Source organism: Theropithecus gelada, chromosome 7b, assembly GCF_003255815.1.
Source record: "Theropithecus gelada isolate Dixy chromosome 7b, Tgel_1.0, whole genome shotgun sequence".
Lineage (NCBI taxonomy): Eukaryota > Metazoa > Chordata > Mammalia > Primates > Cercopithecidae > Theropithecus > Theropithecus gelada.
Genome location: NC_037675.1, coordinates 104,457,707 through 104,471,765, shown reverse-complemented (window position 1 = coordinate 104,471,765; position 14,059 = coordinate 104,457,707). Strand labels below are relative to the sequence as shown.

Genomic DNA, 14,059 nt, shown 5'->3' with positions numbered 1-14,059 from the left:
TGAGTTGAGGAATGCGTGAGACCACAATGCAGGTGCCATGTGTGCACAGAAAGCCCTTGAGCATATGCACAGGTGCCCCTGGCCCTCAGGCACACATGGGGCACACGCTTGCAAATGGCTCAGAACCTCAGCAGGGAGTCGGAGAAATGCAAAGCCCCAGAGTTTTCTCCAATGAACAGAACCTCTCACGGCCCAACTGCTTCAGCGAAGGCTGCATCTAGAGGCTGTCTCAGTCACTTGGTCCCTGTGTCTGTCTCCGTTATGGCTGGCGGCCCTCCTGTGTTGGTTTCCCTGTGTGCACAGCCTTCTCCACATGGCAAGGAAGGTGTCTTGGGAGAGTGAGACTCACCACCTCCTTGACCAGGCCATGGCAGTAGGGTCCCAGTGAGGTCTGATTGGTTCCTGTCTCCAACTCTGCACCAATTACTGTAGCCTGAGGTTGCTGTGCTCTGATTGGCCACCCTGGCTCACAGCCTCCCCTGAGGTGTGGGGGCAGCACACGGCAGGGCCAGGGAAAAGGTGGGGTGGGTCTGGGACATCAGCAAGACAGGGAAAGAGCCCACCAAGGCCTTGAGACAGGAACATGAGGGAGGCTTTGAGGGAGCCAAGAAGGCCCACCGCAGTGGCTGGCGCCTGTGGTCCCGGTGCCCCAGAGGCTGAGGCAGGAGGATTGCTCGAGCCCAGGAGGTTGAAGCTGCAGTGAACTGCGATTACCCCAGCCTGGGCGACAGAGCAAGATCTCGTGTATTTTTTTTTTTTTTTTTTTAAAGGAAGGTGGCTGGGCATAGTGGCTCACACCTGTAATCCCAGCACTTTAGGAGGCCAAGGCAGGCAGATCACCTGAGGTCAGGAGTTTGAGACCAGCCTGGCCAACATGGTGAAACCCTGTCTCTACTAAAAATACCAAAATTAGCCAGGCTTGGTGATGGGCGCCTGTAGTCCCAGCTACTCGGGAGGCTGAGGCAGGAGATTTGTTGGAACCCAGGAGGCAGAGGTTGCAGTGAGCTGAGCTTGTGCCACAGCACTCCAGTCTGAGCGACAGAGCGAGATCTGTCTCACAAAAAAGGAAGGCAAGAGGCAGGAGAGAAGGGAAGAGAGAGCAGGTGAGGCCAGGGGGGCTTGCTGAGAGCAGCTGTTGCTGGGATGGGTTGGATATAACTCAGAGGGGAGCCCAGGAGGGTGTGGACCAGGGGTCTCCACCTAGCTTGGATGGGGCTGGGCCTGCTGCCTGTCTGCTGGGGTGGGGGACAGGCGGGGCCCCCCTGGTGGCATCTAGCAGTGGTCAGACAAGTCCAGGACTCCAATGCTGTATGAGGCTGTGCAATTCACTTCACCTCCATTCCATTCATCACCTGCAGAGCGAGGGTGGCAGTGCCCATCTCACAGGGCACAGGGGCCCAGTGCCCCTTCAGGCTGCAGCCCTGGCCTGTGGGGGTGTAGGAGAGCAGGAGCACCAGGAGACGAGAGCTCAACCCCGGAGGCACCATTGGTCCCTTCTCCATCCATGGACAATGGGAGGAGGAGGACATCAGGGTGCTGGGGAGCTGAGGGTCTCAGGAGTACCAGCTGGGAAGCTGCCCCTGAGTGACTTGCTTCAACCCCACCCCAGGTGGGGAGGGCTCTGCAAGACCCGGACCAGGGGCCAGCCACTGTGCTGCCTCCACCTCCACTCCTCCTTCTGCACGAAGGGTTAATCTGCCCCTGCCCCTGCGCTGTCTGGAGGGGAAGGTTGTCAGGTGTTCGCCGGCCTCTGGGTCCAGAGGAGCCCCTGCTGGCAGTCAAGGTCACTGACGTGGTACTCAAAAACCCTTACTGTCCCTCCTTGGGCAGAGTTCCCGCAAGGTTGGCCAGACCAGGACATGAGTGGCTGTGACCCAGGCTGGGTATGTGGAGCCCGAGTGTGGCTGGTGGAGAGCAGTTACCCAGCACGAGGTGACCAGCGAGAGCTGTGCCAAGCAGGCCGCCTGAGATGGAGCTGGGCCCACGGGTGCTGAGGAATGGCTGGGACCACACTGCAGGTGCCGTGTGTGCACAGAAGGCCCTTGACCATATGCACAGGTGCCCCCGGCCCTCAAGCACACATGGGGACACATGCTTGCAAATGGCTCAGAACCACAGCAGGGAGTCAGAGAACTGTGGAGCCCCAAGTGCCACAGGGGCCAGGGAGGTGGCAGGGAGCCAAGTGCCGGTGCCGGGAGTCCTCCAAGCTGAATGGCTGCAGGCTAGGGTGCAGGGCCCAGCCAGGGAGGGCACAGCCACCCTCCCCAAGGTCCAAGGTCCCTTGCAGGGGTGTTTCCTGTGGGCGATGTCCTGCCCATGTGGAGTGCTCTCCATGTGGCCTCTCAGGTGGACACCAGCATCATCTCCCTTTCACAAGAGGCAGAGGCGCTGGGTATGCGCTCGTGTGAGCTGCGCCCCTGGCTTCTAGACCCCTCCCAGCAGGTGCCAGCCCTCTTTCTGCCGTGTCCCCACATCTGGGCCCCATTGGCTCCCCGGGGTCTGGGCAGGGGGTTCTGAGCTCTGCCCTGGGAGGCTGACCCTGGGGCCTGGGGGTCCCTGGGGGACTGAGCCCACTGAAAGCTGTGGTCTGAGTGGAGGAAGCGGGTTGGGACAGCCCCACAGGCGTCTTTCCCCTCCACCTTTAACTTCTAATCAAGTAACTCCGCACAGGACCGAGTCCCCGAGCAGCACTATGGCACTGAGAGGATCCAGACGCCAGGCCTGGTCTCCCGCCGCCAAGTGACCTGTAGCTGCAGGGTCAAGGCAGAGGCTTTAAGGATGACCTTGAAAATTTAAAAAATTAAAAGCATAGGCAGGTCGGGCGTGGTGGCTCACACCTGTAATCCTAGCACTTTGGGAGGCCGAGGCAAGCGTATCATGAGGTCAGGAGATGGAGACCATCCTGGCTAATACGGTGAAACCCCGTCTCTACTAAAAATACAAAAAATTAGCAGGGCGCAGTGGCGGGTGCCTGTAGTCCCAGCCGCTCGGAGGCTGAGGCAGGAGAATGGCAGGAACCCGGGAGGAGGAGCTTGCAGTGAGCCGGGGCGACAGAGCGAGACTCCATCTATAAATAAATAAATAAATAAATAAATAAATAAATAAATAAAGCATAGCCAGCGCGGCCACCTCTCCTGCACAGCCCTTTGGTGGTTCTGGTCTTTTAACAATAAATTGGTGATTTTAGGGTTAGATTATACAACTGCTCATTTTCAGAAAACTGAAAACCCCCTGGACTTCAATTCAGAATCAAATTTCTAGGCTTCCACCCACGTGGCTCCACTGGTGTCCTGCAGGGCTTGTGGCCCGGTCCGAGTGCCGCTGTCTCCCACCCACGTGGCTCCACTGGTGTCCTGCAGGGCTTGTGGCCCAGTCCGAGTGCCGCTGTCTCCCAAAGGACTGCAGGGCAGCGTGGGGAGGGTGTGCTGCCTGATCCAGCCCAGCGGCCGAGCCCCGGCCTCCTCCCCAGGCCTTGCTTTCCTTATCGAAACTCCAGATCGCCAGCCTCCCACCACGCACCGTCCACCTTCAGTCCAGACTCTGCCCGGGTTCGGTTGCTGGGTTGGCTCCCGGGTGTGGGGGCTGCTGCGGGGCAGAGCCAGGGCCACGGGGGAGCTGTGGCTGAGGGCTCTGAGTGTGTGCCTCCCTGCTCCACACCGCTCCCATTCCAGCATCACTCATCGGGGCCAGAACAGAGCAGCCCCCTGAGCTGAGGGGAGGCAGGCAAGGGCCACAATCTCCTCCTTCCCTAGGCCTAGACGGTGACAACCCTGGTTCCCAACTCCCTGCAAGATCTGGGCGGCCCCTAGCAGGATGGAGCCAGGTGATGGCCTGGTGTGCACCTGAGGGCTGGACTCAGTCCCTCCATCCCCCTTGAGGTCTGGACGTCAGGCTGGAGGTAGGGAATCCCTGCTCAATGCCCTGGGGGGAGCAGCTCAGAAGCTCCCACTCCCCTCCCCAGTCGTTTCTTGCTGCATGATCTGAGGCTGGCTCTGCAGATGTCCCCGCTAGCGCCCTCAGCCCAGGCCAGTCCAGCAGGTCTTGGGGTTTGCCGTCCATCTACTCTCCTGTAGGACCCCCAGAGGGTGCAAGAATCCAGGCCGGGTGCAGTGGCGCACGCCTGTAATCCCAGCACTTTGAGAGGCCGAGGTGGGGGGATCACCTGAGCTGAGGAGGTCAGGACCACCCTGGGCAACATGGCAAAACCCCGTCTCTACTAAAAATACAGAAATTAGCCCGGCATGGTGGCATGCGCCTGTGGTCCCAGCTACTCAGGAGACTGAGGTGGGAGGATCACTTGAGCCTGAGAGGTTGAGGCTGCAGTGAGCCGAGATCACACCACTGCACTCCAGCCTGGGTGACAGAGAGAGACCCTGTCTCAAAAAAAAAAAAAAAAAAGGAGGTCAAGGCAGGCGATCACCAGAGGTCACAAGTTTGAGATCAGCCTGACCAACAGGTAGAAACCCCGTCTCTACTAAAAATACAAAAACAGCCGGGCGTGGTGGCAGATGCCTGTAATCCCAGCTATTCGGGAGGCTGAGGCAGGAGAATCACTTGAAGCCAGGAGGCAGAGGTTGTGGTGAGTCGAGATTGCGCCATCGCACTCCAGCCTGGGTGAGAAGAGCAAAACTCTGTCTCAAAAACAGAAAAAAAAAAAAAAAAAGGGATCCAGTTTCTGTAATCCTCAAGCCAGCCCCCTCCAGCTGACACTCCCCGTTCGTCGGCATGTGGTGCTGGCTGTCCTAGCCGTCCCATCCCTGGCCCAGCTCACACTTGCGGTCAGCGGTGACACCTGCACACTGCCTGGTCTCCATAGGTGTCCTGGTGTCCTCAAGGCTGCAGCAGGACCCTGGGCTTGAGGGCACAGGGAAGATGGATGGAGCGCAGGCCCCCACCGCATGGGTGTGAAGATTTGGGGCCCCCAGATGGAAGGACCGGTAAGGCTGTCCCGGGGCAGCTCCCAGGAGCCAAGGTACCACAGGTTCCCCATCATGTGGGGGTGGAGGCTGCCAGTCCCAGGATTCCAGCACCCCACTACTGCCACCAGCCAGGGCACGGCAGGGGTGGTGTGGGCCTGCAGAGAGGGCAGGGCTGGGGCTGGGCGGGCAAGGGACCCTCAGGAGAGGCCCTGAGACCTTGAGGGAGGACCCTGGGGAGCTGCTCCTAGGACCACTCCTTCCTGCTCAGTGGGCCACACGTGGGGGCCAATGGCATCTGTTCTGGATGTGGCCCCACGCAGTGCCCTGAAGGATGGGGAGGCACTGAGCAGGGCGCTGTGGTGGCTGCAGCAGACCCTGGGAGAAGCAGGACAGTGGGGGAGGGCTGAGTGGGTCTCCCCATCTGATAATTTTGGGGGAACTCGGAGATGCAGGGCTTCCTGTACCAGGCCTGACCCAAACAAATGGAAGGCAGGTCACAGTGGCGGTGGCGCCCAGGAGCCCTTAACTCTGCCACGAGCAGCTGCTGAAGGACACTGCCCAGACCCGGCATGTCAGCACTGGTGTCACTCCTTATTAACCATCTTGTTTCACAGTGGGAGGAGGTGCTGTCCTTCCAATGTACAGAGGAGGAAACTGAGGCTCGAAGGCTTCAAAGTCCCACGGAGTGGTGGAGATGAGGCTGACCCCAGGCCTGTGGGTCCAGCATGCCCTTTCCACCATGCCAGATGGCAGGCACGTGTCCGGGTAGGAGGTCAGAGCTCCGCCTCATATGCTCGGGACCAAGCCACAGACTTGTGAGCCTGGCCCCCGGGATTCCCTTCAGGTCAGAGGCTGCAGGCAAAACTGTAAGCAAAGTGGGCCCCTTGCTGAGAATTACAAAGAATTTCAAGATGGTGGCCGGGCGCGGTGGCTCAAGCCTGTAATCCCAGCACTTTGGGAGGCCGAGGCGGGCGGATCACGAGGTCAGGAGATCGAGACCATCCTGGCTAACATGGTGAAACCCCGTCTCTACTAAAAATACAAAAAACTAGCCGGGCGTGGTGGCGGGCGCCTGTAGTCCCAGCTACTCCGGAGGCTGAGGCAGGAGAATGGCCTGAACCTGGGAGGCGGAGCTTGCAGTGAGCCGAGATCGCGCCACTGCACTCCAGCCTGGGTGACACAGCGCGAGACTCCGTCTCAAAAAAAAAAAAAAAAAAAAAAAAGAATTTCAAGATGGTGACAGAGGGCAGTAACCCAAGCATAGGCCTCTGGCCACACAGGTCTTGGCCAGGTGGCCATCCCGGGCCCAGCCACTGAGAGGACAGCCACGGGGTCCGGCAGGAGGGAGGGCCACTCACCTGGGGCCCAGCCTGCAAGAGACGGTGTGATCAGAAACTGAGACTCCATAATCAGATTTATTTTCCTCTAATAAGACAGTTTAGCATCTCCGAGTTTTGCATTCTACAGTCTTACAAACTTTAGTTATTAGCATCAGAAACACAAAAACATTGCAAGACCTCAAAACACAAATAAATACCAAATAAAACCACACATAATATACAATAAACAAAAATATAAAACAGTAATGCTATCAGAAAGTCAGGCATGTTGCCAACTCACAGTAACAACATGATTATTGCTGGGCAATCACTGACGGTCTTTTTGTTTTTTTCTTAGAAGAGCGGAAAACAGGGCCCGAATCACTGGTCACAGAATCACTTGGACTGTCGAGATGTGTCCTCACAGCAAGCGGCTACTACAGACGCAATTTTTAAAACAGGCAGATTAAAAAGATAGGGTCGAATGAGAGACTGGCCTTCTTTGGTCTTTGTTTTTGGGTAACAGAACTGAACACAGAGGCACCGGCAGAGAAGGGGTTGCAAATCTGCAGATGCTGTGCAGCGTCTACACTGCCCTCCACACTTCACACACCTTCTCCCACAGGCATTTCTTAGAGAAATCACCGGACATCATGCCAGCTTGTGTGTTTTCCAATTAAGTCACTGAATTTGCTGTTGGAGGGGGTATCTGACTTGTTTGAGGGGACTAAGTTGTCAAAACCAATCATCACCTAATTACAGGAGTGGTGCAGCGATCCTGGACTTCTAGCATCTTTTCACGGTGAGATTTCACAAGACAGACTAGACACAGTGCAGCAGGAGAAATGAAACGCAGGCTCTGCTTGGCCACCGGGGCCTCCTCACCCGCACACCTGCCAGCCCTGAGGCGGCCGAGGCTTCATACGTCTGCCCTGCAACCGCATGTGGGGCACACGTGGGTCAGGTGGAAAACGCCCTTGCAGTGAGCTGCGGGCCCCGCCTCACGCCGCCTGCTGGCCCGGCTCCCTGATGCCACTGTGCCTGTGACCATCAGCACCAGCCTGGACGAGGCAGCAATAATGACCAGGTAGCCTGCCCACACTGACCTCGCCTGGCCTGGGCCCCGGTGGGGACATTCTACTTTGGAGAAAACAGAGCTACTGAGATTTGCAAACGGAAAACAGAACAATGGTCATGGGCTGAGAAGTAGATTTGGGTGACAGACCCTCATTCATCACAGACACAAAAGCAAAGGGGCTCCCAGCACTCTCCCTAGCCCTCCTTCTGCAGTCTACTAAGTAAAGATCTGCACTAAATGTTTTAAAAACAGTATTTTACAGTTCTGCTGGAGCCCTTTTGACACACAAATTACCCCCAGTACAGGGAGGAGTCTGGGAGGGCTGGGAATTGAGCAAGGGGCCCGCAAGGAGAGTCTGCGTCTGCCCAACCCTGCAATGGCCCACGGAGACAGTGGCACTGCCACCCTGCTGGAGCTGTGCACAGGGTAGCAGTCCTCGCGCCAATCCTCCCTGTGCAGGGGAGAAAGGAGGTGTCAGCCCAGCTGTTGGGATCAGTGTACTCCCCGGCCCTCCCTTGGGTTGACAAGGAATGACCCCGCTAGGGACAGAATGGTTGTTTAATGACCCATACAGACCACCCTTCCTTTGTCTGACATCACCTCTGGCTGAAGGATGTGGGTCCACCATGGTGACTACCACCAGACACCATCAAGCAAAAGGGGTGCTGGAATGTGACGTTGGCATGGCCGACATCCATGGGACATGTGGCCCCTGGCCCAGGGTGACTGAGGACCCTGGAGCAGGCTGAGGTGGTCTGGGAGGCAGCTGGTTGTCCCAGGGACTGTGCCTGGAACTGCATCCTCACCGAGCTGGGCTACACGGGGTTATGGGGAAGCCTCCTGCCACAGCCGGTGCAGTGAGAGCAGGCGGTGGGCCTGTGGGGCCCGGGCCAAGGAAGTGGCCCAAGGAGCAGGAGCCCCAGTACGCCACACCATGGCTCCCCGGCACCACAGGCCAAGAAGGGCATGGGGGATGGGACAGGAAAGGAGGGAGAGGCAGAAGAAGCTGTCTGAGCAAAGGGCTCCCTGTTCAACTGACTGTGGTGGCATCGAAGGGACACAGGTGCTGTCCCTCGGCAGAGGCTGCTCTGGGGAGGAAGAGGTGACAGAATGGGGCTGCAACCTGGGTCTCCAGGGCCCCCTCTGCCCACCTGCACAGGGAACACACATCTGCAAGTCCACGCCTTCGCCCAGGGCTCTGGTGAGGCTTGCGCTCAGGGGACAGCACCACTTTCATGCTTGACGGCTCCTAGAATTGACACAAACCCTGACCTGGCCGCCTGTGTGTCACCAGAGCACGGCGAGTTGAAAAGTCCAGCGTATGTCAGGGCCTACTCAGGCTCCCTCCAGCCCAGCTGGAGCTGGCACGTCTAGTCCCAAAGCCAGGGCCCCATGGGCCCCCACTTCCACCCTCACTGAGCCACCCAACCCTGCGAGAAAGGCCCTACTCCCCGCCTGCCCCCCGTATCATCAAAGACACACCCCAACTTCTAGCTCTGCAGGCTCTGCTGGAAAAGCCCTAGAACCAGACGGTCAGGCTTCCAGGCCCGGCTGCGGCTTGCACGGGGCTCAGTGCAGTCACAAGAGCCAGTGCCCTTCATGCGAGCCGGGCCCAGGCCAGCCCCCAGCGTGCCCGGCAGCAGGGAGCAGCCCGAACCACGGTGTCCTGGAGAAACTGCTCGAGGCGAGGGGAGAGGGGACGGTGTTTTGCTACGAAGGTGACGGGAAGCAGACCAGCTTAATTCATGCACAAAGGACTCAGTTGGTTTCTGTAAAATACTGAACAGTTCTGTCCTGCTGGGAGTTTGGTCACTTTTGGTAAATAAGCAGCACCCCCAAGCACACAGTGTGCACCCCCGTTTCATGCTTGCTGCCAGGGCCCTGTGACACAGGGACGGCCGACCACTGCCCGAGGGGCCACTGGGCCTCAGCTGCAGGGAGACCATGGCCTCAGGCTGGCTCAGGTGGCAAGCGCCAAGTGAGGGTGCCCGGGGGTTGAGGGTGGAGCAGCACAAGGCTTGCCCACCGCTGGGAGAGGGGACGCCGTCCCAGGCTGCTGCCCCCCGTGCTGAGTATATGAGAGGAAGACACACCCAGAACAGAGACCCCAATACAACCAAACACAAGGACAAAGCGTGTGACATGGGCCATCCCATCCTCAAGGACCCCCGTCACTCAGGTTATGTCTGTGGGACCCTTGGGTGGGGTCCCATGGTGTCCCCCCAGGAGCATCTGCCTGGGAAGGGCTACTGGAGACGTCCCAGTGACACGCACTGCTGCTTCTGGGGGCCACACCAGGCCTTCAACCCAGAGGGGAGGAAACGGTTCTTACCAGACCAAGATGTTGCATAACCTTAATCTAATATTGTACATTTTGTGAAGGGGAAGTTGCAGGGATGTCCCTGTTGTTAACCCCTGACCTCAGGAAAACTACCTGAGGGCAGGTAGGGGACAGGCCTGAGGTGGGGGACACCTTCAAGGAACAGTAGTTTTCCGCAGCTCCTGCAGGAAGTCCTTGCTTTATGAGCTCCCTCACGGGGCAGAACCAAAGATACTTATTCCCCCAAAGCAATCCCAGGAAAGCGGGGAAAGGAAAGGCAGATAAGAACAACGGAGCGCTTCGACCGCGAAAGGGCGCGGCAGGCCCCTCATGGGAGCTCAGGGCACAGGGGTGCGACGGAGGGCACTTCCAGCAGGCACTGGGGCGAAGGCACACCCAGGACAGATGGCAGCACCAGAGACAGGTGGGCCACCGGGCACCCACCAAGCTGTCCCCGCGCGGCCACGGGGAGAGCCGAGGCAGGCAGTCTGACGTGCACGGCCCAGCTGGCCAATTGTGGGCGCGGCTTGTGGGCAAGTGGCACAGGTGTGGCGGTTCGCACACATTGGTTTTGCCTAAGAAGCACCCGTCGCGTGTAGCACCCATCAGTGGTAAGAGCACCATGAAGCGTGGTGCATAGCAAAAGGGGTGCAGGGGCCGGGCTCCAGGCTTCTAATCACAGTTGGACACAGAGACAGTAAACAGTGAGTTGAGAAAATGCCGTCCGGGCAGGCGCAGGCTGGGACGACGGGCCCTGTGGCCACCCTTCCCGCCAGGGTGGTGGTCAGGAGCGCCCATCGGTCAGCCTGGGCAGGCCCCCGAGCAGCGGTCTCTGGAATGCTCAGAGGGTTCTGCTTCGGGCTGTGGGGGTGCCCACGGCCCCAGTGGGGACACGGAGAGGCTCGGCTTCTGTTCCACACCTGCCTCCCTCAGGGTGGGACCAGGCCGTACTTGGACCAGGTGGCTCACTCGTGGGGCCTAGAGATTTGGAATCTGTGGTAATTAAGCAGCAGAGGCTCCAGAAGCCGACGGCGGAGCCTGGCTTCCCCTCAGCAGGTGCGGAGGTGTCTGAGGGCCCTTGTAGAGATAAAGATCTAGTGGTGGAGAGAAAAGTCTGGTTAAACTAGCACTTTCTAGAATTATGCTCAACGCAAACCCAGGGTGGAGAAGCAGCATGTCACATCTAAGGCACATGTACCGTATGCCACCAGCTCTATGCGCAATGTTGCTTTCGGAGACCGTTGACGGCATGCAGCAAGATGACAGGATGGAGAAACACACCTGCGGGCCTCCCTCAGCAGTCACCCGCCCACCCCTGACATGGAGACCGAAGGCCGGTGCTGTCAGCAACAGAGAGCTCGTCCGAACACATGGGGCAGAATCCAAACACCTACAGGATTTTGTTTAGAACTCCAAAGTTCAACGGATGCCCTATTTTAGGGTGAAAACAATTATAAATCTGAAAATGATGCACAGCATCCATGAGCGAGGCTCCGTTCAGAATTGTGAAGTCGTGTCATTAACTACGACAGATATTGAAGGTTTACATTTCTAACGAGAAATAACAACAGGTTGAATATTCTCTTTCCTATCACAAGTGATAACCAGTGTTTGATATTTTATATTTTCTCCCAAGAAATATCAGTCTATCAGCGTTTTAAAATAAAATGTTTGCAGTAACAATTATTTGTAGAACTTTAAATTAAAAATGATTCTGAATTTAGAGACTTTCAAAAAAAAGACCTAGGTATACTTCAGGGTCTTCTGACAAACAAATTATTAAAACAGAGACCAGATGAGGCCTTAAAAATAGACAATATACTGTATTTGAAACAAAATTGCACTCTTGAATTTTAGAAAGAAGATATCAGAATTGCATTACTATTTCATAAATTCTCCTTTTACTTAACATGCTGACATGTCCAGCCATCCCCACATGTGTGTGTGTGTGTTTTTTTGGTGTTCAAGTTTAAGGAAGAAAAATCATGTTTTTGTTTAGCATATAGTTTTCCACCTTAATTAACTAGATCTTTAAAAATGAAAATGAAAACCTTCTCTGACAGCAATATTTATCTCGCTGAAGGATAAATAATTCTTCAGAGTGAAGTGTGGCTAGTCTATTATAAAACGTGTCACGTGTGCTCACGCGTGGCTCCTCCCGCCGGCACGCGTCCGCCTTCTGCCGCTTCCTCCGTCCCACAAGGTCCTTTTCTGAGTGCGAGGACCTCGGTGAAGACAGACCGGTTCAAATCCCCCAGAGGAGTTGCCTTCTGCTAAATCCACCTCCCCAGCTACTCATCAGGGATCGGGCAGATCCGAAGTATCCACTATGACTTTAATAAAAATTGTATCATCTTTAATATATGTCCCATTTTCTAGAACAGTCTGGGCCACAAAGACTGGGCAGCCAGAGGCGATATTCATCTCTCCAGTGGGCTTCTTGAAGCTGCTGCTGTTGGGGTCGGGCTTGAACGCATCTCCCAAATGGCGCCGAGAGGACCCCTGATCCATCAGCATGAGTGTCACTTTCTGCTTAAACGGCCATGGAAGCAGGGCATCATATTCTCCACGCATGATGACAAAAAACAGCGACAGGTGCGTCCCCTTTCCCATCCCATCCCCGTTCAGGTAGACCCTGGCACACATCTTATAGCCAAAGTAGCCAGTGTAGAAAGGCTGGCTGTAAAGGGACAGGGTCTTCCCCATGACGGCCTCCTGCTTCCGCCGCTTGTAGTCACGAATCTTCCAGATGAGCACGCCGTTGTAGCTGGCGGTCTCCAGGACCTGGAAGCGCAGGTCCATGTCGGCCAGGCGGATGTCGTGCACACTCAGCATCTGGTCATGCCGGCTCAGCTGGGACTCCAGCAGGCCTGCCACAGGTGAGGAGGGATTTGGTGAATGAGACAGGTGAACGTCAGAAAGGTTAGGAAAGCAAAGCTGCACCAGCACTTTTTATTTTATTTCATTTTTTTGAGACGGAGTCTCACTCTGTTGCCCAGGCTGGAGCGCGGTGGCACAATCTCAGCTGACTGCAACCTCTGCCTCCCAGGTTCAAGCGATTCTCCTGCCTCAGACTCCTGAGCAGCTGGGATTACAGGTGCCTGCCACCACGCTTGGCTAATTTTTGTATTTTTAGTAGGGACAGGGTTTCACCATGTTGGCCAGGCTGGTCTCGAACTCCTGACCTGAGGTGATCCACCTGCCTCGATCTCCCAAAAGTGCTGGGATTACAGGCATGAGCCACCGCACCTGGCCCTTTTTTTTTCTTTTTGAGACGGAGTCTCTGTCGTCCAGGCTGGAGCGCAGTGGCGCGATCTCAGCTCACTGCAAGCTCCACCTCCTGGGTTCACGCCGTTCTCCTGCCTCAGCCTCCCGAGTAGCTGGGACTACAGGCGCCCACCACCATGCCCAGCTAATTTTTTGTATTTTTAGTAGAGACAGGGTTTCACTGGGTTAGCCAGGATGATCTCGATCTCCTGACCTCATGATCTGCCCGCCTCGGCCTCCCAAAGTGCTGGGATTACAGGCGTAAGCCACCGTGCCTGGCCTCATTTTTTAATTTTTAAAGAGGCAAGGTCTCGCTCTGTTGCTCAGGATGGCATCAAACTCCTGAGCTTAAGTAATCCTCCCGCCTCAGCCTCCCAAAGCACTGGGACTATAGGCCACACCACCATGCCCAGTCACACCAGCATCTGAAACAATATAAAAATGACTGTGGTTTCTGGGGGTAGCACCAGCAAAACTGTGTAGACAGATGTCCTGAGGCCACCGCCTCCCAGGGAAGAGCCCAGGTCCCTGCCCCAGTTCTACCACCGCTCTCATGCCCACAGCCCTGTCTGGACACATTACTAGGCACGGCCTGCTGAGAGGGGATGTCCTAGGTGGGTGACCTGCCTGTGTGTCACAGGACACCTCACTGCAGGGTCCAAGACAGAGCGCTCCGACTCCACTATGGCTTCCTGGGAAGCCTGCTGGTGGGAGCCCCTGGGAGCAGGAGACAGCTGTGCTCTCCCCACCCCTCCCACCGGCCTCAGTGCCTGCAGGTGGCCTCTGCTCTCTCGGAGGCGAAGCTTCTCCCCTCTCCTCCAGCCTCATCCTCTGCCTGCTTCATCCGGCCCCCCACACACCATGGTAATCTGTGTTCTTTCTGCCATTAATCCTCTTCATGTAAATATTCCCAATACTCTTTCAGTCCCCAAAGCCTTAGGCCCACATCTGCTTGTGGGATCAGAAACACGCTGGCAGAGCGCAGTGGGACTGCTGCCCCCTGGCCCTTAGGAGTCAGGTTTGGGGCGCCCCGACCAGCACGTCCTGGCCATGTGCACCTGGGCCTGTCCTGCGGGTCATACTGTGGCCAGTGTCTCCCAGGAGGGCTTTGTAGCTTCCCGTGGCTGCAGCTGCCCCTACTCTCTACACCACACAG

General features: G+C 56.7%; 1 protein-coding gene across 3 annotated transcripts in view; it reads right to left on the bottom strand.

Moving 5' to 3' along the window:
- Positions 1–6,315: 6,315 nt before the first annotated feature.
- The window catches only part of TRAF3 (TNF receptor associated factor 3), a 139,268-nt gene continuing 131,524 nt past the window's right edge, over positions 6,316–14,059 (bottom strand). For all 3 annotated transcript variants that reach the window (XM_025392782.1, XM_025392784.1, XM_025392781.1), the window contains one exon: positions 6,316–12,506. In XM_025392782.1, coding sequence (XP_025248567.1) covers positions 11,935–12,506 — 572 coding nt within the window. In that variant the 3' untranslated portion in view covers positions 6,316–11,934. The remainder of the gene's footprint in view (positions 12,507–14,059) is intronic.